This window comes from Phoenix dactylifera, chromosome 5 (assembly GCF_009389715.1).
Source record: "Phoenix dactylifera cultivar Barhee BC4 chromosome 5, palm_55x_up_171113_PBpolish2nd_filt_p, whole genome shotgun sequence".
Taxonomy (NCBI): Eukaryota; Viridiplantae; Streptophyta; class Magnoliopsida; order Arecales; family Arecaceae; genus Phoenix; species Phoenix dactylifera.
In genome coordinates this window covers 8,793,976-8,820,434 of record NC_052396.1, presented here as the reverse complement: position 1 = coordinate 8,820,434, position 26,459 = coordinate 8,793,976, and the positions used below count along the sequence as shown (strand labels likewise).

At 39.6% G+C, this 26,459-nt stretch overlaps 2 protein-coding genes and 1 long non-coding RNA gene across 3 annotated transcripts; 1 reads left to right on the top strand and 2 right to left on the bottom strand.

The window, feature by feature from the left end:
• Positions 1-1,001: 1,001 nt before the first annotated feature.
• LOC103703557 (electron transfer flavoprotein subunit beta, mitochondrial) lies at positions 1,002-16,665 on the top strand. Its single transcript, XM_039126749.1, has 5 exons — positions 1,002-1,135; positions 1,220-1,507; positions 4,891-4,971; positions 14,952-15,046; positions 16,067-16,665. The coding sequence occupies exons 1-5, from the start codon at positions 1,067-1,069 to the stop codon at positions 16,290-16,292; spliced, it is 759 nt and encodes a 252-aa protein (XP_038982677.1). The 5' UTR covers positions 1,002-1,066; the 3' UTR covers positions 16,293-16,665.
• Positions 16,452-19,333, bottom strand: LOC120110860. Its single transcript, XR_005511980.1, has 2 exons — positions 19,113-19,333; positions 16,452-16,668 (listed from the first exon to the last, which is right to left on the bottom strand). It is a non-coding gene; the product is annotated as an uncharacterized LOC120110860 (long non-coding RNA).
• Positions 19,334-20,379: 1,046 nt separating this feature from the next.
• On the bottom strand, positions 20,380-25,308 carry LOC120110859 (1-aminocyclopropane-1-carboxylate oxidase homolog 1-like). Its single transcript, XM_039126748.1, has 3 exons — positions 24,787-25,308; positions 20,978-21,299; positions 20,380-20,751 (listed from the first exon to the last, which is right to left on the bottom strand). Exons 1-3 carry the CDS (start codon positions 25,287-25,289, stop codon positions 20,500-20,502), a joined length of 1,077 nt encoding a protein of 358 aa, XP_038982676.1. The 5' UTR covers positions 25,290-25,308; the 3' UTR covers positions 20,380-20,499.
• Positions 25,309-26,459: the final 1,151 nt, after the last annotated feature.

Here is a 26,459-nt window from a genome sequence, read left to right as displayed (position 1 = left end):
TGCATTCCAAGTTGACCAACAAATAAAATATACAAAAAATATATTTTCAATAGAAACAAAAAAATATTTAGGGTCTGTTTCGATATTTCTACTAAATTAGAAAGAAAATCATATAGAAATCGGATTTGTTGGCCCATTTATTTTATATTTTTTAAGAGCTTGTCCAAATCCAGCCTAGATCCAAACTTTTAAACTGCATAAATAAAAAAAGATATATGGAGGTCTTTTTTGTTTCCCACAAAATTTAGATTTGGTAATATTTGGTTGATACAGGGGCATGCTTAACTAGACAGTCCAATTTATAAATCCTACAAGACCAAAAATTAGAACTTTTATAAGGAAAAAAAAAGGAGATATCCATTCATATAATTAAACAAAATACTTTTGCACATAACTTACCTAGATGTGGACTGATCCATCCATCTATGCCGAAGTAAGAGAGCTTTACACAAAGGGCTGTAAATGGGACGAGCTAGGCCATTCTTCTACCCGAACCTGATTTAAATTTTTTTTCAGATTGCAAGCCAAGCTTAGGCTCAAAACTTTTTGGATAATCCAAGCCGAGCCTAGCTCGAACCCAATTAGGCCAGCCCAAATTACCAATTTAGGCCAAAAATAGGTCCAACTAATTGAAGTTTAATATTTCATAATTGCTTCACAAGTAAATGAGTTAGTTAAAATTAGGCTCTCTCCTATAATACAAGTAAAGGATACGTGATACATTATTCATTTACTTCCTCATTATTTTCTCTAAATAATAACATACAAAAACAAATTGATTCGGGCCTGAATTCGGGCTCTGTTTTGGATCTTGTTTGGGCTTAGGCTGATGACATACTTAAGTCCGGCCTGAAAAATAAATGGGTTTTTTATTTAATATCAAACTCAGTCTAAATTCTTTCGGAGCCTAGTCCACAGCCCGGACCGAAGTTGGCTCGGCCCGATTGGTTTCGGGCTGGCGCGAGTACATTTTCAGCCCTATTTACAGGCCAATAAATAAAGAGAAGGAGATCATTAGGGAATAGACTGCACAGTAACTGCCGGAGAACGGAAGGGCGTAGCAGCGATGAAGATCCTGGTCGCCGTCAAGCGGGTCGTCGACTACGCCGTCAAGGTCCGCGTTAAGCCCGACAAGGTAGCTCCTCCCCCTATTTCCCCCCATAATCACCGGCCATCAATCATCTGACGGTCGTAATGGTGGCCCGGCGATCGCGATCAGAGCGGGGTGGAGACGAGCAACGTGAAGATGTCGATGAACCCCTTCTGCGAGATCGCGCTGGAGGAGGCCCTCCGCATCCGGGAGTCTGGCGCCGCCGACGAGGTCGTCGCCGTCACCGTGGGCCCCGCTCAGTGTGCCGACACCCTCCGGACCGCCCTCGCCATGGGCGCCGACCGCGCCGTCCACGTCGACGCCGGGGCGGCCCCCGTCCTCCCGCTTTCCGTCTCCAAAATTCTCAGGGCCCTCGTCCAGGTGGAGCAGCCCGGACTCTTGATTCTGGGCAAGCAGGTAAAAGGAATTGCTTCTCTCTCTCTCTCTCTCTCTCTCTCTCTCTCTCTCTCTCTCTCTCTCTCTCTCTTAATTAAATGTTGGATTTTGGGGCGTTTTAGATTTTAGATTATATGGAAGTTTACTTCTAGTACTCGAGTGGTGATTTGGTATATTGGCTGATGATATAGTTTGATGAAATTTGCTAGGGTTGTATTTCGTTTAAAAATTAACTTCACTTTTTGTTGTTTTTGTTTCTTCTGGTATGTGGACAAATGTGAAATTGTTGGCGGATACAATATCATTGGGGTGAAAGAATCTTCTATAGCGTGGAGCGTGGTCGGGAAAATGTTTTTTTCTTTTTTTTTTGTGTGACAAAATCAATTGAGACTGAAAGTTGAATTGTTCAATTGAAACTGATGTTCTCATGGGAAATCAGTTGACACTGACTAATATGTTATTTTAAATCTCGAAAGTTTAAATAGTGAAATTTTAAACCTTAGCATGGAAAGAAAGAGAGGTTTTTGAGACTTAGAGGAAGGTTTTAGTGGGAGGGAAAAGTTAATAAGTTTAACAAGTAAGCACGATACTGATTATATATGCATTCACTGCAAGCTTTTATATATCCTTTTGAACTACTTTCATCCTTTTTGTCTCAAGTATTCTCTTCTCTTGTAACAAATGTAATAGTGCAACATGGACTCCTAATTTACGTGTGTAATGGCAGATTTTTATAATTTGCATAGCATATGAATGGTGCCAATTTCTTTTAAAGTACATTCATCTGTATTTTATCTGAAGGCCTTTTATCTACATTTTCACTGGCCAATGTTGGCAAGTGCATGCTTGTGACCCAATTTTGCTCCTCATCCATTTCCTTTTTGATTTTTTTAAACTTTATGATGTGGTTCTATAACTTATAAAGAGTACAAGGTTAAGTTGTAAGTCTTGATGCATCAAGGGATGACTCAACTGGTCTTGGAAATGGTTACTTTAACTTGCTAGTTGCCATAGCACTTAAAATTGTAAGCATTTGATTTATTATGCATTTCAGAAAGTCCCAAGTCCTAGTGTCATTATGATTTATCTCACACTGGTTTCATAACCTTATATATGGGCGCAAATTGTTTTACAACGTTTAATAAATGTTTTATGAAATAATTAAACAACCTAGTTACATGTTATTTGGTGAGAGTTTATTTTCTAATTGGCAGATTTCAGTCCAGGTACTTTTCAATAGGTACTTTTCAATCTTTCTCATTTTTCTTCTTTCAAATATAGGATTATTAGCATATATTTGCATTTGGGTTGCATCAGGTTAGTTTCAAAAATCCCAGTTTAACCCCTCACAAAATGATAAGGTTATTGGGGATGGTGGAAACTTTCCATGGGATGAATGGGAGGTCAAACTGAAACTTTATTTGTATGAAATTGATGCAATACCTGGAGAATGAAAACATCCTTCTTAGTTCCACTAGTCAATCAGCTGAGAGACAACAAAGATCTTTATTCTTTATTTTGATGATTTTGGAAAAGAGAATCTTGAAGATATAGAAGGTTGGAACCTAATTTTCCATAACAGCCAACTGTCAGGGATTGATTGCCAAATGTTTTTCTTGATGTTTAAGAGTTGGTCCAACTTCCTTAAGCGATCGTAACCGTGCCTACAAAACATGAATATCCATTCTATCTATATTTTCTTCTGGATCACCAATTCTTTGTCTTGCTTTGCTGAGTATTTGATCCAAACTAGGGAAACAAGCTTGAGGAATATCCTTTACAATCTAGTTGACTTTTTACAAGGCATTTTGTGCACATCCATATTCAGGTTTGAGATCATATGACGGATGCAACAGAATATTTGTTAGATTTTGAGACAAGATCTCATGCATGAAGTGAATCAATTTAATTTCAAGTTGGGTAGTAAGAATACATCTATTTCCAACTAAGCTTGGTCTGAGTTGAAACTGGTTAGAAATTGACCACACGTGTTGTATCATGATTTATATATATAAGGTTGGTTAAGGTTGGCTTGCTTTATATATAAAAGTTTAGTTAATGTATTAAGAAGTAGAGCTAATCATCAAGTTAGTATGTTGTATTATGCAATATTTTTAGAGGAAGCATGATTTGGGGGTAAGCTGTAAGCCTAATGGATTTTTCCATATGATCTAAAAAGTAAGAACTAGGAAAATTAATATGAAGAAATATGAGGTAAAGAAAAATAAGGTAAAATTTATCAATGATGTTTGGACTTGGTGACAGACTTTGGTGAGGATCACGCAGTGCGACAATTTAATATGTGCATAAATCGTCATGATAAATGTACAGTATCACACTTCATCATACTTAGTTTCAACATTATAGTTCAAGTGCAGTGTTGTCATCCAAGAATACAGAAGTAAGGTAAAATTTATGAATGATGTTTGGGCTTGATGACAGACTTTGGTAAGGATCACATGTTGAAACAATAACAAATGTGCACAAATCTTAGTGGTTAGTTGTACATACTTCATCATACTTAATTTGAACATTATTGATCGAATGCAGTGTTATCATCCAAGCATACAAAATTCATTGTTTTCTTCTGTTCATTGGTTGTGGAAAAAATCATTGCCTAATGCATCTACCTCCTATACAAGTATAACAAGAAGAGGTAGCGATCCTCCTAGAAACTCTCTATGTAATACTTGTGCCTTATCTCAAGAGCCTCACACATTCCTCAAAAGCCTCAGCTTAAGGTCTGACACAAGCCTAAAATATGCCTCTTGACAGATGTTAGCTAGATCGTGCCATTTTGTTTCTAGGATATGTGTCATGAAAAAAGATCCTTAAATCTTTTATGAGGAGTTTAGAGAAGTCATCTTGTCATCAGCAATGCCATTTAGGCTGCATTAGGTATTCTTAGATATGGTGTGAGCAGGTTGCCAAATTTTGGACACCATGTTGTAAGCTATATGAATCTTCTCTAAGCTTGTGCTCTCCTTTGGTTGATGTTAGGCTAATCCTCACCATCCATTTCCTTCTTAATTGTCTTCTTTGTAATTTATCTTTATCAGCTTTTTTAAATCTCTGCGAAGTTGTATGCTGGGTTGCATAGAAGATGCACCTCCATACCTTGTTCTGAATTGTCAATGCCATTTGTTATCTGGATTGCCTGTTTTATCATAGAACTTTGAATGGTTAACCTGGTTCAGTTTTTTTTCAGTTTACTGTTTAACATTTCTGATTGTGGATTCATACTGTAAAATCGGATTTATTTTTGGAATATAGCTGTTGTGATGTTTCGTTGTATGAATTTGTTGGCCTGGACATCATCTTACTTGTTCATCATTTGTGGTAGGAATATTATTCTCATTCTGGGTGTTTTGTTGCTGGGGCTTATTCTTTAGTTATCCTGTTAGGCTATTGATGACGACTGCAACCAAACAGGACAGATGGTAGCTGGACTGCTGAAATGGCCACAAGGAACATTTGCTTCAAAGGTAGGACATTATAGACAAGCATATCTAAATATTTTTGCTGTTTCAAATCTCACAACTTCATGCCATCTAATTTAACTATCTAAATCCCTTGATTCAGTATATCTGGTTGCAGTCAAGTGAGAATTTCATGCAGAATAACAAAAGATGGGTCTCAACATTGACATTGTAAAATACCATTTATTTCTAGGTCCTTTTTACAGATAAATATGTCTCCAGAAACCATAATGCACACCACAATTTCCTGTTTACTCTTAACTGCTTTCTGTAGTTAATCAACAAAATGGCTATTTTGATAACATATTGATTTTACGTTTCTATTTTTCTGAACTTAATATGGGCAAGAGTTGAATGGAGTTGTTTCACTGCTCTTTATATAAAGAAAAAAGCATTAGATGAGGATTTCTTCAAGCAAAGAAACTTCTCTCCAATTGGTTTTGCAATTCATCATATTTCATCGCTTTGCATATGTAAGGTTTACAATAGCTTATTGTAGTAGCCCTCTGGACTGATAGTTCAAATTAAGCAAGTTTACCATCTATAACAAGGGATATATAGAAAGATTTGAATGACTCTTCAATACTTTGTTACTTTGTAATATAGTTTTCATCTATTAGTTCGTCGCTTAAGAAATTTCAATTTTGTTGAGGTAAATTTTATTGGTGGACTAAGATACCATAAGGATGCTATACAAATTGGTTAAGAGAGATGCAGATGTCTCAGCTGCAAATGCAAGGCGATGAACTTAAGATTGGTTATGATATTGTTTTGATGGAGAGAGATGGGAATATCTCAGTTACATCAAAACAGGGTGTATGAAGTAAAGATGGGCCTCTGTTGATGCTCTCTTGTCATCTGATGCCATTAAGATATTTGAGAGAAGTATATAAGCCATCCAACCATACATAGACACATGCTTGGATGTGCATACATATACATAAGTTGTTCTGTATGGATCATAATCTTGAGTATGGAGAAGCGCACGAGCATAAGGTGACTGCTGCTTAAAATGAGGATGTTGCGGTGGATGTCTGTGTTGTGAGATGAAACTGTGAAAGATGAACCATAAAAAAGTACACGAGAGGATTCTTAAGAGTAGCACAAATATAGGATTAGTTGTGGGTGAACTATTTATGACAGACTTGGCTATCTATAAGACAAAGACGTCTGTAATGAAGAGAAAGGTCTTCAACTTGTTCTAAGTATTAAATAATGTGAAATAGAAAGGCTAGAATGATCATACACACTGATTTTAAAGTAGGATGCACAAAGCCGAGACAGAGTTGAAGATTACAGGACCGTTTTCAGTTGAATTCAACTTATATGTTCTTCCAAATAGCCTATTAAACTTCTGTTACTTATCAAATAAAATTATTTCTGAAGCATGTTATGTGAAACAAAGTTGTGCAGCTGTCTATAGACTAGTTATTAGCATGTTCTGTGCAGCTTAGTGCCCATAAGAGGCACTTCTTGAACATCCAGAAATTTCTTTCACTGGAAAAAGTAAATAAACATGTGTCTGTTAAAGTATGTATGTACTTGAGTTTGGATAATTTGAACAATGAGACATATTGGTGCGGACACCAGTACTAGACCGCCAGTGACGCGGGTCTATGGTCGTCGCAGGAGGAGGGTCCAGCCACTCTTGTTATGGCTGGACTGAGTTGATGTTAGCTTATTTTATGTTGACTGGGTTTATGTACATATTGTTGTGTTATAGCTTTTGTGGGATTAGTTTATTTGGAGGGACCTTTTTGTATTTCGTAACCCTATATATAGGGTCTATGCATGTCTTGACAAATTAATGAATTTTGAACACGTTTGCTCTCCATCTATTTCTCTCTCTTCTCCCCTCTCTGTTCTTCTTCCTCCTCATTCCTCTCCTGTTCTCTCTCCTCCTCCTTTCTCCCACCCCTCACGGGACAGTGCTGCATCAGCTTTGCTATCAGAGCCAGGTCAGGCTTGCCACTGTTGCTAAAGCCTCGGTCCCTCTTCTGTCTCTGCCACTGTTGCCACCGTTCCTTCCTCTCTCGGCTTCAGGCAAAAAAAAAAAAAAACAAGGAAGAAACCCTTGCGGCTGATCCTCCCCTTCCCATCGCCATCGTGCCCGACACCACCACCACCCGCAATACTCTCGCTGTGCTCTACTTCCTCTGTCTCACCATCGGCAGCCGTTTCTCCACCCACAGAATCACCACGCCGGATTCCAGAATTTCGGTGGGCGCACGAAATTTACGCGGTACCCCGACCCCGGACGCTGGAGCGTGTTGACGGACCACGAGTGACTTCCGTTGCCAAAAAGAAGAGGACTATTGCCCCCCTTCTTTCGGCCCTGTCCCTTGGATCCGCCGAAGTACCCGCCGGCCACTGTGCACAGGAAGAGAGACGGGAAGACATTACTAGTGAGAAGAGACCCAGTGCCGGAGCAGGTGACTGGTCGCTGGCCACCACCACTGGCCACTGAGATCCACCCGCACTGCTGGCGTGAACTTCGGCATGATCGGCCGCCGGGAACCGCCAGCAACCGTGGGCGTAAATCTCGGCACGCTCACTTGAAACTGTTGGAGAGTTTCAAGTTGGTAAACGGGTAAGCTCCAAACCCGTTAACCCTCGGTCAGTAACCCGGATCCGTTCCGGGATAAAACAAAAAAAAAGAAAAAAAAAAGAAAAAAAAGAGGGTCACATGACCCTCACGTGAGTCCCGCACGTGACTTCCACACGTGACAACCTCAGGCGAAAGCACGTGACTTGCACGTGCTGTTCAAAAAAAAAAAAAGTGTACCTATCGTCCCGACGAAGAAGAACCCTAGATCTTGGGTTCCGCCGCCACCGCCGCTGTCGACGCATCGCTGCCACCGCCGCCACCGCAGCCGTCGCCGTTCTTACCACCGCACCCACACTTTCGCAGCCTCTCGCCGCTTCCGTCGCCTCCCACCACCACCACCACGAACGCCTTTTTTCCCCCCATCTCTTCTTCCTCCTTTCTTCTCGGCCTTCCACCACCTTTTCCACCCTTTATCACCTCACTGACGGGAGGATTGGAGAGTCTTGAACCCTCCTGAGCATCTTCTACCACTTCACGGCCAGTCGACATCCGGCTGTCCAACCACCACCGCCTTCACCCAAGCTTCACGACTACCCTCCCGCCGTTGAAGAACTGCCACCGCCACCTTTTTTATTTTTCCGATTCTTTCGCTGCCACTCCACCTCCCTGGCTCGCCGCTGGCTCTCCTTCGGCTGCCGCCTTTCTCCCAATTCCATCGCTCTATTTCCCCATCCCCTTTGATACCCAAACCCACTCCACCTCCCCGCTTCCACTTGTTCACAGGCCGTTGCTTCATCAGGCCCGCACCCGGTTTCACACGGGCCCAAGCCCGAGCGTCCTCCCTCCTTTTGAACTTCAGCCAAGTGACCTGACCCGACTTCGTCCACACGAACCAGCCCAGCAGGTCATAATTGTGCCGATTAGCGAGCCGGTTTGCCGCACTTGAATCGTCATCTTCCACTAGATCAGGTTTGCCATTTTCTGGATATTTTGTTTGCTTTCATTTTGGCATCAAATTGTTGTTTTGTGCTTGGTGGCATACTCTGAATATCCAAAACACACGCTCTCACACACCTCCACGCAACATACAGTAACCTTTGTGACAACCCTCTTTATTATTAATTGTAGAGCTGGTTATCGTTGGAGCCTACAAGGTTTCGTGACACCTGATCATCCACTGGACCCTACTCTACTTGACTGCGATTACTTGTTGGCTTGCGTCCCTTTCTAGTTCCCAGTTTGGAGTATTTCTCTGTTCAAGCATAGTCTTGTGTTATATTGAGCATCTGTCTTGCATTTTAATTGACTTTGCATGCATTAGGTCTACTTCACGTCATTATTGTCATCCTATGATAGGATAGCATATAGTTAAGTCTATTCTGCATATGCACCTTTGTAGTGGTCGTGTCCTCTCACATTCTGACACCCAGTCTACTATAGACGACCGCATCGAAGCCCTATTGAAAGCTGTTGAAGATTTGACCACTAAATCCTCTCATACCCATGCCCGCCTAGAGTCGGTTAAATCCTCCCTACATAGGCTCATAGAATCCAAAGAAGATACTGCAGCCCACTTCCCCGATTTTGACTTCGATGAAACTCTAGAACCACACGGCTCTGTTCGACAAGGAAATTTTGACAATGTACCATTACCGGGACGACATCATGCCTACCCATGCCCTAGAGGATCGGGCACCATCCCTCATGTTGACCGGGGTCATCACTTTAATGTGGAACCTAGACAACCTCGTGACCATGAGGACGACGTGTTGAAGGGCATTCATGTTGAAGCTCCTACCTTTGATGATCGCTTAGACCCAAAAGTCTTTTCAGACTGGATGCACGAAATGGATTACTTCTTTGAGTGGTATAATTTGTCTGAGGACAAGAAGGTCCGGTTTGCTAGGATGAAGCTAGTTGGTTGCGCCAAACTTTTCTGGCAAAGCACCGAACATTTGCTAGCTCGGAGACATCAGCCTGCGATTATCGATTGGGTAGAGATGATAGAAAAACTGAAAGAAAGTATCTGCCTTTTAGCTACCAAGATGATCTTCTCGATCGGTGGGATACTTTGCGTCAAGGTAATCGGCCCGTTAATGATTACATCGCCCAATTTGACGAATTTATGATGCGGTGTAATGTGGAAGAAAATGAATGGATGGTCCTGAGTAGGTTTCGACGAGATCTTAATGATGAGCTCAGGAAGGAACTCATCCTTCGGGAAATATCCACCCTTGACCATGCCTATACGTTCGCCCAGAACTATGAGCAGATAGCCAAGCCTACATTTGCTCGACGTTCTGATCTTCGCGGACCACCCACTAGCGTTTTTCCTTCAGGATCTCGACATCCGCTTGGACCCATGCCTTCTAGACCTATTTCCTCCAACCCTACCTTAAACCGGGACACCAAGGGCAAGGGCATTCTTGGCGAAGCCCCGAAGGCAAGTTCCCGAATCCAATGCTTTAAATGCCAGGGTTTTGGTCATATCGCTTCCCAATGTGCGAACACTTCTCTTGTCATTGCAGCACAACAACAAGAGGATCATAACGACGAATTAGAAGAACAAATCTATGAACCAAATTTAGATGACATCCATGATGTCGAGGATGACCACGATGAACGTACCGACACTTTAGGATGCATCCGAACCACAACTCCATTGATTGAGACCGAATCAAACCAATCTGTTATGAATGTAGTACGTTGTGCTCTCGCCCAACCCAAGGAACAGGCTGACTGGAGGCGTTCTTCGATCTTCCACACTTATCTTAAGTGCGGAGATAAGGACTGTAAAGTTATCATCGATAGCGGGAGCTGCATTAATGCAATATCATTAAGTGTTGTCTCTCGCTTAGGTTTGACTCCCGTTCCTTATACCCAACCTTACAAGGTCTCCTGGATAGATACCTTTTCTATCCAAATTAAAGAACGGTGTCTCGTCCCAATTCAAATTCTTTCGTATAAAGACACCATCTGGTGTGATATAATCCCGATGGACGTAGGTCACCTAATATTGGGAAGACCTTGGTTGTTCGACCTTGATGTCACCATCTTTGGTCGTTCTAATTCTTGTTCCTTCATATTTGAGGGCAAGAGAATTAAACTTAATCCCCTACGGTCTAGGACACTTGACGAGGGCAAGAAGACCAATGAGACAAAGAGCAAAGAACTCCATATTTTGAGTCCATCCAAATTTGAACGAGACATCTCTAGTGATTCTATAGTGTACGCTTTACTTGTTCTCGAAAACCAACTGATTCCACCAAGCGAGCTACCAACAGATGGTCAACTCATCCTTGAGGAGTTTTCGAAAATTTTTCCTGAAGACCTCCCGGATCACCTGCCGCCCTTGCGTGACATACAGCACGCTATTGATCTAGTTCTGGGAGCTACCCTACCTAACCTATCCCACTATCGAATGAATCCTTCTGAGCATGCTGAGCTGCAACAGCAAATTAACGAGCTCATCCAAAAGGAATTCATTCGTGAAAGTTTAAGTCCGTGTGCCGTACCTGCACTCCTAACTCCAAAAAAAGATGGCATGTGGAGGATGTGTGTCGATAGTTGGGCCATTAACTGAATCACAGTCAAATACCGTTTTTCCATCCCTCGGCTCGATGATATGTTGGATATGATGGCAGGCGCCACCATTTTCTCCAAAATTGATTTAAAGAGTGGGTATCATCAAATCCGGATCCGTCCAGGTGATGAATGGAAAACGGCTTTTAAAACGAAAGCTGGACTGTATGAGTGGCTGGTCATGCCTTTTGGACTCTCAAATGCCCCTAGTACTTTTATGCGAGTAATGACCCAAGTCCTACGACCTTTCATGGGCAAATTTTTAGTCGTATATTTTGATGACATCCTTATCTACAGCCAATCAAAGGAGCAACATTTCGATCATTTACGACTGGTATGTATAACCTTGCGGAATGCCAAACTATATGCCAACCTTAAGAAATGTTTGTTCTTCACTTCTTATGTCAACTTCTTAGGTTACATTGTCTCCTCAGAAGGTTTGTCCGCTGACCCTGATAAAGTCACTGCGATAGTTGAGTGGCCTGAACCAAAAACCATTACTGAGGTTCGCAGCTTTCATGGGCTGGCCACTTTTTACCGTCGTTTTATTAAGGGGTTTAGCACATTAATTTCTCCAATCATTGATTGCCTAAAAAGGGGCGACTTTCATTGGACTAGCGCTGCAGCTAACGCATTCCACGATGTCAAGAAACGGATGACGGAGGCGCCAGTTATGCGTTTGCTTGACTTCAGTAAGGCGTTTGAAGTGGAGTGTGATGCATCTCGCCTTGGCATCGGCGGGGTGCTCAGTCAGGAACGCCATCCCATAGCATACTTTAGTGAGAAGTTAAACGAGGCTAAGCAAAAATACTCTACCTATGATAAGAAATTTTATGCTGTAGTCCAGGCTCTTCGGTATTGGCGGCATTACCTGCTACCCAATGAATTCGTACTTTACTTTGATCATGAAGCTCTTCGCTACCTTAACTCTCAAAAGAAGTTGAATTCTAGGCATGCCAAATGGGTTGAGTTCCTTCAGGAATATACTTTCGTTCTCAAACATACATCGGGTGCCTCCAACACTGCTGCTGATGCGCTGAGCCGGTGAGTGACCCTACTCTCGACCATGTCCGCACATGTTACGGGCTTCGAAAGACTCAGAAGTGACTACTCCACTTGCCCCGATTTTGAAGAACTTTACAGAACCATTGCTGATGGACATGAACCCTCAATTGATGGATTTTATCTTCAGGATGGTTATTTGTTTAAAGCAGCAAAGCTCTGTATCCCACAGACATCAGTAAGAGAATTTTTGGTGTGGGAAGTACATGCCGGTGGCCTTTCCGGACACTTTGGGCGAGATAAGACCATCGAAGAGGTCGAACGTCAATTCTTCTGGCCTAGCCTAAAACGGGATGTTGCTAAAATCACTAGCCAATGTCGGACGTGCCAACTAGCCAAACACCAGAAACAAAACACTGGTCTCTACACCCCCTTACCGATACCTGATCGTCCTTGGCATGACATTAGTTTGGACTTTGTGCTTGGTCTTCCCCGTATCGTCCGACAACATGATTCTATTCTTGTCATAGTGGATCGTTTCTCCAAAATGGCCCACTTCATTCCGTGTTCCAAAACCGCAGACGCTTCCAAAGTGGCCAAACTCTTCTTTGCTGAGATTGTTAAATTTTATGGCCTTCCCCACACCATCGTGTCTGACCGGGATGTACGTTTCATGAGTTATTTTTGGAAAACTTTATGGTACTCAGTTGGTACGAAACTTAAATTTTCCACTGCCTACCATCCACAAACTGACGGCCAAACAGAAGTGGTAAACCGAAGTCTGGGTAATTTTTTACGGTGCCTTGTGGGTGACCATACTCGTAACTGGGATTCAGTTCTTCCTGTCGCACAGTTCGCATATAACAATTCAGTTAATCGGTCCATTGGCATGAGTCCATTTGAGGTCGCAATGGTTACAAAGCTCGAAAACCTTTAGATCTTTTACCCATGTCACCCCATGTTAGGATTTCTGAGTCGCACACGCATTTGCACAATATATTAATGAGTTACATCAGGAAATCCAAAAGCGCATACATGTTAGTAATGCTCAATATAAATTGCAAGCTGATTCTCATAGATGGGACAAAATATTCCACCCTGGGGACTATGTTATGGTACGCATTCGACCAGAGCGGTTTTCGCAAGGGACCGTTAAGAAACTGCAGGCTCGTAGCGCGGGACTATTTCGGATGTTGCACCGGGTGCGAATGCCTATGTTCTTGACCTCCCCTCAGATTATGTTATCAGCTCCACTTTTAATATTGAAGATTTGGTTGCTTACAAGGGTCCACCATCCATCCCCGATGACCCTTTTGTTGAGTCCCATCTTGAGCCCGCTACTTCCCATATCCTTGAGTCCATACCATCTTCCCTTCCTTTGCCTCTCCCACCAGCACAGAAAGAATTTATTGATGCCATTTCAGAAGAGCAAACTATTTTATCCAGTGTTGGTAGCATTCAGCATTTTTTAGTTCGTTGGCGTGGCCGCCCAGAATCCGATTCGACTTGGATCACACGAGAGGAGCTTCAGCGCATTGATCTGGACCTTTTGGAGTATTACCAGAGCTGCACTGCTCCGCATTCGTCGAGGTCGACTTCTTCTGACCCGGAGAGAGTTGGTGCGGACACCAGTACCAGATCGCCAGTGACGCGGGTTTACGGTCGTCGCAGGAGGAGGGTCCAGCCACTCTCGTTATGGTTGGACTGAGTTGATGTTAGCTTATTTTATGTTGACTGGGTTTATGTACATATTGTTGTGTTATGGCTTTTGTGGGATTAGTTTATTTGGAGGGACCTTTTTATATTTCGTAACCCTATATATAGGGTCTATGCATTTCTTGACAAATTAATGAATATTGAACACGTTTGCTCTCTATCTATTTTTCTCTCTTCTCCCCTCTCTGTTCTTCTTCCTCCTCATTCCTCTCCTGTTCTCTCTCCTCCTCCTTTCTCCCACCCCTCTCACGGGACAGTGCTGCATCACATATCATCTGGTCTTTAGCGGATGCCTGTGCGCTTTAGTCATCACAGCACAAAGCACATGTGACTGGCAATGGAAGGATGTTATCTGATTGATTCTAGTTGATCTAGAACTGATCATATGTCTTTGCCTCTTGAATAGTATGATATTGTACCTCAAGCATGTCCATTTCTTATACTAATGTTGATACTTAAAAGCATAAGAACCATCATAAAAAGATAATAATTATCAAATTATTCCTCCAACTCCTTCTCACTTCTGTGTTCAGATTTTGCTCAGGCCAGATCAAATGAAGCACTATGTATTTGCACTGTGCATCTATGCATGATTTTTCCATCAGTTTTTCACCTGGAACAGGAGGTTCAGGAACAAAAAAAACACTAGAAGTAAATAAAGGTCGTGAAATTAAATACTTAAGCGTGTATGGCATTCATAAAAAGGCATCCTTTCTTTGGTTTTGAAATTTTGACAAAAGTTTTAAATTTATTTACTGATACCTTCATCCTCATTATTTATTTGATATAAATGGTTGATTGTTCCATGACCTAGCATAAATTGTCGTAATGCAATCTAGAAAGAAGTTTCTTTATGATGCAATACTGATATTTGCCATCTATTGCTCCACTAATATGTATCTCAAGTCTTATGTTTTTCTTTTCTTTTTCTCTTTTTTTTTTTAAAAAAAATCAGGTTAGCTGTTACTGTGACTAACAAGTTATGTTGATCCATTTTTTCAATTATTTTAGATTTCCATTTAATAGATATGTTAAAAGGAAGATTCAAGGGTATAGAATTTGTTCATCTACTTAATTCAGTGTAGTATGGCAAAGTCAAATTTATGTATATTAACACCATTTGCTGCCTTTGTAGTAGGTTGTATTGGACAAGGCAAAACAAGTAGCAACAGTGGAAAGAGAAGTCGATGGTGGTCTAGAGACTCTTTGTCTAGATTTGCCTGCAGTAATCACGTAATCTTCTTCTTTGATTTTTTTTGGCTGCCAATATTATTTTTTTTTTCTTTTTGTTCTTTCTAGATTTTAATTGTCACCCACCAATGTGGCAGAACAGAAAAATTGAACTACTATTATTTGCTCTGGCTTAATTGAATTGTCATTTAATCTCATGCTTAAGAATATGCTTCACTGTATAATCATGCCTCATATTTGCAATAACCTCGACTAACATCAGTGGGCACTAATAACATTAGGTTGTCAGAAAATTCCCCAGTCATGTGACAATCCTCTGCACATCCTCTTTGTTGGCCTACCAATCAGTGCATCAGTTGGCTTCTTCATAAATGCCAGAAACCTGTAAAGCTGAAGTCTTTATGAGATTACAAATGTCCTCTCAAGGAATCCAGGTGATTGTAGTACTGTTTTGCCAATAGACTTGAGTCCATAGGTTAGCACTGCTTTTGTCAGTCCATTAACTGGGAAAGGTTCTTTATTTAGAACATGGAAAGGTGGCCTCCCTCTGTCATGCTGAAAGAAGAAAAGTGATTGCTGAATCATCAATTATGACCTTCAGTCAACCAAGCATCACTTGCATAGGCTGCATTTTGATCATCTATGTTAGATAAATTTATTTCATCTTATTAAATCAACTTAGTTGGACCATACCGTATGTCAAATAAGAACATTACTGCAATACTGCATGATGTTGATTCGTGAGCTTTAGGTGCATAATTTCGAGTATGTTCTAACATGGGCAGGTTAAGATATTCTTTATCGACCATATCTTATATTTGCTTCAGTGTTGGCTTTATTGCATGTCATGCTGCTAATTAGTATTTGACTTTTAAAAATTCAATATTTTGCTTGACATTAATTGGAAACCAGGTATGATCCACCTTCATGAAAACATTAGTACTAAAAATTTCAATTTGCTTTGGCTTATCACCTTAGTATTTGACTGGTACCAAGCCAGTATCTTTTTTATCAGGTCCATTTCTCAGTTAATTTTTGGACATGGTTTTATTTTTGTTGCAGCACGGACTTGAGGTTAAATCAGCCAAGATATGCAACGCTCCCCAATATAATGAAAGCTAAATCAAAGGTCATCAAGAAATTTACTCCTGAAGAGTTAAATGTGGAGATTAAGTCAGATCTAGAGGTGGTTCAGGTCACTGAACCTCCAAAAAGGAAAGCTGGTGTTATCGTTTCCTCTGTGGATGAGCTCGTTGACAAGTTGAAGAATGAAGCTCGTGTCTTGTAATGTTTTGGTGAGTGGACATCATGACTGATGGGAGTTCGTTGCTGCAACTGGTTCAGTTTGGCCTCACCTCACATCGCCACAACGAAAAACCACAGTTGTTCATGATGGCAAAGTAGAAATTTCAAATAAATTCTTTGTGTACGTTTTGGTAATAGTACGATACCTTATGGAATAAATTAGGGGCACAGATACTAGTTAAGATAAAAATTCATGTATCAGACAAGCTGCACCATCCTATGGTCACCTGAAATTATCTCCACCCACTCCTCCCCACCAACTTCAATACTTCTTGAATTGTGATTCTCCTCCAATGCAATATGTTTCTTGTAGGATATCTAGCAACTTGAATTTCAGCTGAGTTGATCACCTTCCACTTCTGTTTGACTTGAATATGTTAGTTGCATAAGTTTCACAGTTAGGACTTTTACGAGATACGTTAACTATATGATGCACCAGCATTAGATAATTTTTTGAGCAGGACATTTTAAAGAGAGATTATTCATAAACACTTTTAAAATGTCAAGTATCTTACACAGTTTTAGGAAATCTGTTTTACCATCATGAGTGGCAGATTACTTGAGTAGCCTGTCTGTGAATCTTGATCGTGCTTATTTGATTCTATGCACATGAATTTGAGAAAGTGAATTCCAACTTTTTGTGATAGACTTGTCAAAGCTCTTGGAACCTTATGATAGTTATTAAACATGTTTCTCTTTTGTGCTTTTATCACAGAACTGCAAGTAGATACTGAGTGTACTGTGTTATACTATACTGGTCCATGTGTGGTGTGGTATAAGAATCATTGCCTTGATCTCTTATCATTGGATTGAAAGCCTTATGCAGCGTCACTGAAGAAAAAGAATCTTATTTTCGTAGGCAACAATGAGGACATCAATGATATTAGTGCAACAACCAAAAACTGACAGTGGGCAGGAAAAGTATAATTTCACGCTTGAGTTGAGGTAAACATATTGTCAAATGCTTCTATGCTAGAGCTTCTATACCAACTTCATACAAATTCGAAGCAACACATTCTTCATGACCATCTAATAAATTAGGAAAAAATGTTATTTGCAGAATCATTGTTGTGCTCCTGAATAAAGTTGCAAGTCCATTGGCATGCCTTATAGTGATCCATTTAACTAAGAATTAATCATCGCTTGCTGACAGACGCATAGCTTAGTTCCACCTTTGTATTGTGATATTGAGAATGGTCATAAGAAATGACTCATAGCTGGAAGAAATTGATTAAATATGGTAAAGGCTAGCTTGTCAGTGGCTTGATAATTGCAACTTGTGAAGACAATGGTGAAGACAAATTAATACTGACAGACAATTTCCATCGGTCTCTGTGTTCTGCAGGCATGGCTGATGCGCATGGTTGCACTTCTGTTCAGTTCTAACACAGGATCTACCCTGCTGCCCAGACTGCGGTCTAGAACAAAACTTAGGAAGCAAGTGAAAAGCTTACCACTCTCCTGGAAACGAAGAACTACGTAAGTGTTCAAGGAACTAGTAAATGAGAACAAAAAAGGCTTCTTCAGGAATAGGTGTCAATAGTGCACAAGGCCAATTAGACCAGCTTAGGCATCTGCTTGAGGAGTTATCTATTGATCAAAGTAAAAGAGAATTGAGGAATGGTGCCCTGAGAGTCAAATAGGAACTCGAGAAAGATATACTTTGCCTGAAGGAACTTGGTCTTGTTAAGGGGAGGTACCAGGTTTGAATCCAAATGCTGGCATTCCTGTAATGTTCCTGAAATAAGCTTGAATTGAGGAATCGAGTGTTACTAGCAAGGGCCTATTGTGCCATCTCATCTCGAAACTGAAAAAAATACCTAAATAAAAATAAAAAGGTTCAGATTTCAGAAAAAAACAGAATCAGTGGGTTCCATGTTGACCTCGTGTTGATGTTTGTACTGGCCTAGCATGGTTCAACAAATGTAGACCCTTGGAGAAATCTTGCTTACAAAAAAGTATAACTACGTAATGCAAGAAAGGTCATTCACAGGGAACATGATACTAGCGTACTATTGGAAGAAGGTGGTGCAGCAACCAAGTAGAAAGGCCCAAATAAATAAGATAATGAGAAAGAGCAAATGAGCAAGGGTGCAATTGAGAGGAAGTAAGTCAGAATATATGCTGAAAGAGAGTAGGAAATAAGTGGTTAGAGAAATAGATGGGAATGGAGGAAGAGTGGAAGAGGTAAATAGAGCCAGAATATATGTTGCTTTGTGTAAATAGCAAACTACTGAACAAGGAGCAAAACGCAAAGGATGGGGAAATGTGGAAAATGGAAGAATAAGAGGATGTTAAAAGGGTAAAAGAAGGAAACCAAGCATGAAGAAAGAGAGGTAGTTGTATCTTGCACACACTTTTGATTAAACTAAGCATAGCTACCTATAGCAAGAGTGTGAGATCTCCTACAAGGACCTAAAGGAGGGGCGACAGGGTTGCAGGAAGAAAAGTAGCAGTAGCGCAAAACAAAGGGGTATCATTTGGAACCCTTAAAATGCTCAGGAAAAAAAGCGGCAAGTTGAGGGGAAAAATGAGACATTTACAGTGGTTGGAAGAGAACATTTCAGAACTCCGACTAAATGACCTCCAAATAAGGAACCAAAAGTAGCTCCATATAGCCCTAAAACTGGAGGGAAAAAGAAAAAAAAAACCTTCTACAAGTTGGGAAGCATTCTAATGACCTCAGATATCATCAATTTATGTCAAGGGACAATACAACACATGAAGATAAGACTGCACAACTCACCAAATGCATTGACATGGTACACTATTGCTTGCTACAGCATGATGAGAAAACATTTACCTTGTATGGATCTCTGTATCTTTGTTTTTTGGGTTTTGTCAGGAATCTCTTTGCTTTCTTTACCATCGTATGTGCAGCCCTCTGTGCTCCTTAAAGGCACAAACAATTATTGAAGTGATGAAATATGAATAAGATAAGAAGAATAGTGAAAATCTATCAAATAATTACTAAAAAAGGGGAGAATATTATCTAACTCTCCAACATCATGTCTATAAACACAAGCACCATTCCTATATCTTGAGATGAGATGACCAAAGCCAAAAATCATCTTCGTGCAAAACCAAGTGGTTCAACCGTGAGCAAGGAAGCAAGCATTTTTCCATCTTCCGTTTTTACTTAGCAGGAGCTAAATCTCCTAAACAAGGGAAGTCTTAATTTAAGAGGATCACCAGACTCCATGTGGACCACTTTAGCCACCAAAAGTATTCAACAAGATCACTAGATTAATGTGGACTATTTTGACCACTATGGATATTCAGGAGGATCACCAAACTTGACGTGGATCATGTTGGCCACTTCAGGTATCTAGAAGAATCACCCAACTCGATGTTGATTATTTTGGCCATTATAAGAAGGATTTAATAGAGCTGAGTAGCAAACCAAACTTTTAGAGACAATAACTTGGTCATACGATCCCTGATTAAAATGATCTTTTTTTTTTTAAGTTAGGTAACTTTTTGAGATTTATAACTTTTGGCCAACCCCTTATGGGGTTGAAATATACTACAATTCTATCATTTGTGCTTTAAAGCAAGCGAATCAAATAATTTTTTTTTTCGAAAAAGATTTTGACATGGCGTATTTTTCAATATATGAAGAATTAGGCAAAGCGATGAAAGCAAAGTTGATATAAAAATCAAAACCTATCTTTTTTTAGAATTTTAGTATTTTTATAATTATTTTTATTAGTTATATTTATTTTTCAAAATATACAACTAAAAGAGGAATCCAATCCAAAGTGTATAAGGCTGGACCTCGCTACTATTATAAATAAGATTATGTACCTCAATTTTTGAGGTGTGGATCATCAATAAAAAAAAGAACATAAATCCTATTTTCATTTTTTTTATTTTTTTAAATTTTATTGAGAGATTCGAGTTGAAGTTCCTGATTGCTGCTTCTTTATATAATGTAATGGTACTAAAACCAGCCAACTATGGTCCCGATTATCTTTTTCACTCCATAATGACTTTTAATTTCAAGATGTCGGTTGTTGTATATATTAAGAGGCAATTCATGAATTAATTTTATTACCATCAACACTAAGTATTTGTAATTCCTTAATTTAAAGATGTTTCTTGAGCAGGTGATTATTGTATTTTTATATAAAATACAAATGTTTTGGATCACTCCTTTTTTTTTGGATACAGGTTCTGTTCACTCTTCATTACAACTTAAAATAACTTAAAGCTGATTGTCCATCGAGTCCTTTTGAGTCATAGTACGAGATAAAATCCCTGAGTAGGATCTCTCTATACAATGGCGGGCTTTCATCAGATAGCAACTCCTTGATCGGACCATATAGCCTTGAGGATGGGTAAAGATGCATGGTGAAGAAGCATGCAACTGAAACTCTTGGGCCTACATTGTTCGCAAGCACTCTGTGCTCGACGCTTTTGAGCCTGTCGTTGGAGATCAACTGCATACAGAAAGGCATTCAAAAGAGCAAGAAACATTTAAAGATGGAGATCTTGCAAAATGAATCACAAAGGCCCACAAAAGCTTAATTCTGCAAATTATATGATTAAACTGTAGTGTCACTAAAAAGAAAAATTTTACCAGATGTGAATATTATGCATCTCATAAGACATTTGGCATCAGCGTCCCTGAATACAAGCATACGTGTTGTTTAGATGGAAACATACCTGTAGAAGGTCGCCTATGTTAACCACCAAAGCCCCTGCCATGGGAGGTACATCCACCCATTGTTGCTGATGAAGTACTTGCAAACCACCAACATGGTCTTGTAGAAGGATGGTAAGGAAGTCTGGATCAGAATGCTTGCTAGTTCCAAGAGTGAGGTGTGGCTCTGGACATGGTGGATAATAGTTTGAAACAAGGGCATGCCCTTTAGCACACTCCATCTCTTTCAAGTAGCTGGAGGGAAGGCCAAGGGCTTCTGATAGTAATTCGAACAAAACATTTCCCAGTCTCTTGACATGATCTGAATATTCAAAGGTTATTTGTCTACAAACTCGAAGAGAGGATTAGTTAGGCAAAGTAGCAAAGTTTGTTAATCAGTTTTCAGATTTTCAATTAAACTGTCATTTACGAAGAATTTGCCCGTGACATGCAAATAAATATTATGAATAACATTATTATTTGTTTCGATTCCATTTTTTTCCCAATTAAAAATGAAGTCAAAACAAGAATAGTGTTATTCATAATAATGATTTGCATGTCACAGGCAAATTCTTAGCAAAAAATGGTATAAATTAAAGATCTAATATAAATTCCTATCAAAGAAAAAAAGAAAAATGGTATACATTTCAAAAGGAACTCATGTGACTCTAAATTTGCTTCTGATCCTGAGGGTGCAAGAATAATTGGTACACTTTAGATCTGTTGAAAACATTGCAGAAATCACCCATTTTTTTAGGAGTGAAAATTAGTTTATAGATAAGGTTTATTGAATTCTACAAAGATAGAAAGAAAAAGCTCATTGAGATGATTACTGTTGTATTTCCTGAAATCTGAATTATATACCTCATTATGTGTTGTTTACTTCTCTATTAAAGAAGTTTTAGGTGATCAATCACTATTTTCCCGGCCATGATGAAGCAAAAAAAAACAATGGAAGCAGTCAACTGCTTAGTTGATCAGGTTCAAAACAAAGACTGCACCCTAGAACAAAGACTGCCTCAACCATATGTCAACAAGTACAGGACCCAGAAAGCAACAGTGCCCTCCACTTGATACCTGAGCATAGAGACTGACATAGTTGAGACCTTGATTTTGGGCTGCTTTATCTTTGGGATAGTCATCTTCCTTTCTGAGCACCGGGGCACCTCTTTTTTTTTTAAACAAAGATTATCAATCGCTATTTCATCAGACGTATGACTTATCTTCATAAATAGGGATAACATGAGAAACACAGACATATGACATGGTAGCTAAATTTACTCCAGGATGTTGAATGAAGAGGTAAACCTGAATCAACAAATAATTTTTATCTACTAAAATTTTTATGTGGTTTCCTAATTAACAAAAGGATATTGATATGAAATTCACCCAGTAATACAATGAAGAGAGGTTGTTAAAGTGGGTAGATTCATTCAATAGAAACTACCTTCTTCTAATTATTCTTGCTCCTCCTACTTCTATAGATACTATTTAAATTGCTACGATCACAAATCACCATGATCTACATAATTATAGTTGTTATTTCATTTATTGCTTGCATCTTTTCAGTTCAAAAATCTGCAGTAAATTTTAGGTCTGTGAGAAAAGTAAAGATCCCAATATCCAATGAATTGTGTAGTCAACTGAAGTACAGATGGACCAATGGAAAGCATAGTTGCAATCAGAAGCAAGCAGAATAGGCCCGATCCAAGCAATGCCACTAGAGTTGCAATTGATATGATTGGTCTTTTGTAAATTCCCAGGTGGATCATAATGAGATGAAGATGGAGTGCCCAAAATTCATCTCAGAATGAATCAGGAGACCATTGTAAGATCCCTTTTATCACTTGGATAAAATTTTTTCTTTCTAAATAAGATGTCAAAACTGAGGTATCAATATAACAAGGTTACCAACTATGCAAACAGAGTTAGGGCCCATTTAAGAGAGCTGTTGGCAGTAGAGCTTTTGAAAGTAGAGCTTTCTAAAGTAGAGTTTTTATAAAAATCTGTTTGCTGTTTGGTAACTATATTTCTAAAGTACTCTGGCACTTTAACATGTATTTGGTAAACAAACTGAAAAATTACTTTTATATGACAAAATTAGCATAAAGGATATTGCATAGTATTATACAACAGAGCATAATAAAATATAACATATATTAATACATAAATATATGATATAATATGATATTACTGTAATCTAATATAATATTATTATAATATAGTAATATAACATTGTATACTATAGCATAATAATTTAATATATTATTAAATTATTTAACATAATATATCAATGTATTATGATATAATGTAATATAATATTATATTTATAGTATAATACAATAATAAAGGTACAAAATATTATAATTATTAGTGTACATTAATTTTTCATAATATAATATAATATTAAATTATTTAACATAACATATTAATGTATTATGATATAATGTAATATAATATTATATTTATAGTATAATACAATAATAGGAAACAAGAATACCTTTTTTGCACGAAAGAAAGCTTGATCCACGGCTAGAGTTCTTTGTTAGGGCACCAGCAGATTTTTAGGTTTATAAAGAGATAAAGTATATAATTGTTATATTTTATTATAAGTATTTTGGTCAAAAAAATAACTTTCCGACAAAGCTCAAAACAGCTTTTTCGGAAAGCTCCAAAAATAGAGTTTCTTCCAAAAAGCTGTTTTCTTCCTAAAATTTTTACCAAAAGTGCTTTTGGAGGGCCAGAAAGTGCTTTTTGGCCCTCCAAAAGCTCCCCCAAATGGAACCTTAGTCGCTAAGAAAGCTGCCCAGCTACAATCGAGTGCAAAGGATACAGAAACCAGAACTATAAAAGTTATATGCATCTGATAGAGAGCTTATTAACCGTGAACCACAAAATGGCTGATATTCAGCATGGAAACTTGGTATGGAGGACTATCCCAAACCAGCGCACTGCTCCAAAGTAGTCTAATGAAGATGGATATATATGACAGAAACTAAAGATTGTTGGTCAGGTGGCGCACCACCATGACCACTGAACTACAAAGGCATTGTTTAATAAATGCTCTTGATGAAGAGGAATCTGGAATTAAAGATTTCAATATATATATAAAGATATTTGGAATGTGCCAAAATAATATGAGATACAATATACAGACAATATGAGTTGAATTTTATCTGTTCCATTGCCAAGGGGAAGAGGATAAATCAGCTTAATATTAGAGATATTACTACATTCAGAGTCCAACGCTTTGGCAGGCATGACCAGGTGCATCGAATAGAATGAGAAACTTCAGCGAAGTCTCCTTGCTATAATCCAATTAGAAAAGAATGAAATTACAAGGAAGAAAATTAGGAAGATCTACTTTGTCTAGAAAAAAAATCTAAAGAAATTTAGAAAGATCTGGATAAGAGAATATGGAGACTTTCTCCATGATCCAAAATAAGGGTGTCCTCTTATAAACATTGGCAGGTAAATTCCCTAAAATGATAAACTTGTGGAAGAAATTATGTTGTGTCACCAGTTGTGAGGTCACTGCAGTAATTTAGAAGAAGATTCTCGGCATCTATTACAGCTTGGAAACCAGTAAAGGAACTACTGGATCCAGATCCATGTTGGAAGTGGTTTTGTAAAGCAATTAGGCAAGGAATTTAACAAAAGCTGCAGCAGTTTCAATTCTTACTTAGTCGGCAGCGCGTTTCAATAAAATCAGCAATCTGTTAGGAATGTTCTCAGTCCCATCAAGCAAGAAAAATCTCTCCTTTTTCCTTTCGCATCTAATATCAAGAAACTGAATTAAAGGGAGTCTTGATTTTTGAAATAGATTGAATACCTGCAAGCAAGGGGCAACTCCTCCGGCTCCGGAGGCTCCGGCGCCATCCAACAGAACACGGAGTCCCTCCAATTCGCCGCCGGCGCCTGATAAAGATCAAAATTACTGTAGAAGCTCACTTTCCTCCTCGAATCCCGGGAGTAGTACTCCCTCTTCACCTCGGCCTTCTCCTCGTGGAACCTCCGCACCCCTGCAAGCATTTCGTCGAGCACCGCCGCGGGGATACCGTGGTTCACCACCTGGAAGAACCCCAGCGTCTCCGCCGCCCGTATCACCTCGCCGACCACCTCCTCCCGCCGGGCGCCGCCGGAGTCGACGCCTCGGAGGTCGATGACGGGGATTTGCAGGCGAGCATCGGCGGGATCGATATCGTCGAAGTGGTCGGGGGGTTGGAAGAAGAAGGTAGGGATCTTGGTGATGCCAGCGTCCGCGAGGCCCTTCACGCCGGCTTTCGTCTCGTCGAAGGCTTTGATCTCCCGGGCCCGGTCGTAGTCGGGGGACATGGCTTTCCACCGGGCCGGGTGGAAGATGGTAGGTGAGGTTTAACAGCATGACAGTAAACATGTATCATGGCAAAGTGGTCCCCACAACTTTCAGTGGATGCTTCTTTACCGCTTTTATTATTATTATTATTTATTTCCCCGCTGCTGAATGTATCACCGATTTTATCCAAACTAGTACCGGCTTCCTGAATTGGTTTGAGCAAATTAAATTAAACTTATCGCGATATAATTTAAGTGGCCTATTTCCCAGCTTCTGCATGTATCACCGATTTTATGCAAACTAGTACCGGCTTCCTGAATTGGTCTGAGCAAATTAAATTAAACTTATCGCGATATAATTTAAGTGGCCCAATAAATAACAAAAATGACCAAATTCTAAAAATAATCTGGTAAGACTAAAGAGTTAGAACGGTACGTAGCTCAGGTACTATAGCGATTCAGGCCCTCCATCCAGAGGTCAACGTAGATCTAAACAAAAAGAGTCAGGATTTTGAACAAAGATCTTTGCATCTGACTTAGAGAGGAAAGAGGAAGAAGAGAGAGAGTCTCAATTCAAATTCAGTGAAGAGTCAAGGTTCGGTTGTCTATCGAAAAAATCACCTCTGCATCTGTGGGCTAGAAAAAAGAAATAAAAAGCCAGGAAAGAAAAACAGAATTTATACTTATGTATATATATATAAAAATTAATAAATAAATAAAGTAAATTAAAATAGGAAGAAAAATGAGAACTAAGAAGAAGAAGAAGAAAACAGAAAGGAAAAAAGGGAAAAGAAAGGAGAGAGGAGAGGGAAGAGGAGAGAAGAAGGTCTAACGGTGGGTGCTAGAGATCCGGCGGCCAGTCAAGGTGAAGTCAATGGCAGAGACGGCGGTGACTGCAGTAGCGATCGGGGGAGGTGTCAAGATCGAGAAGAAAGTCTCGATTTTGCCCAAAATTAGGAGAATGGGGCTTGGTTTCGGGTTTGTTCATCGGATAACCATATGGAGAAGGTGAGGGACTCACCAAAAGTGGCGGCATCCATTGGAGCTCGGCTGACGACAACCGGTTCCGATGGTTTTGTGGTAGCAATGCTCAAAACAAGGAAAGGAAAAGAAGAACAGAGCCGCCAGGAAAGCTAGAGAGAAAGAGGAGATCTTGAGCGGCTGCAGTCTATTGTGGCTGCACATCAACCG

Coding starts and splice junctions, on each gene's coding strand:
- LOC120110859 (XM_039126748.1), bottom strand. CDS start 25,289: ATGTCCCCCGACTACGACCGGGCCCGGGAGATCAAAGCCTTCGACGAG. Junction 21,300..24,786: donor GAGTTGCCCCTTGCTTGCAG/GTATTCAATCTA, acceptor TCGAGTTTGTAG/ACAAATAACCTTTGAATATT. Junction 20,752..20,977: donor ACATAGGCGACCTTCTACAG/GTATGTTTCCAT, acceptor TTCTGTATGCAG/TTGATCTCCAACGACAGGCT.
- LOC103703557 (XM_039126749.1), top strand. CDS start 1,067: ATGAAGATCCTGGTCGCCGTCAAGCGGGTCGTCGACTACGCCGTCAAG. Junction 4,972..14,951: donor AAGGAACATTTGCTTCAAAG/GTAGGACATTAT, acceptor CCTTTGTAGTAG/GTTGTATTGGACAAGGCAAA. Junction 15,047..16,066: donor GATTTGCCTGCAGTAATCAC/GTAATCTTCTTC, acceptor TTTTTGTTGCAG/CACGGACTTGAGGTTAAATC.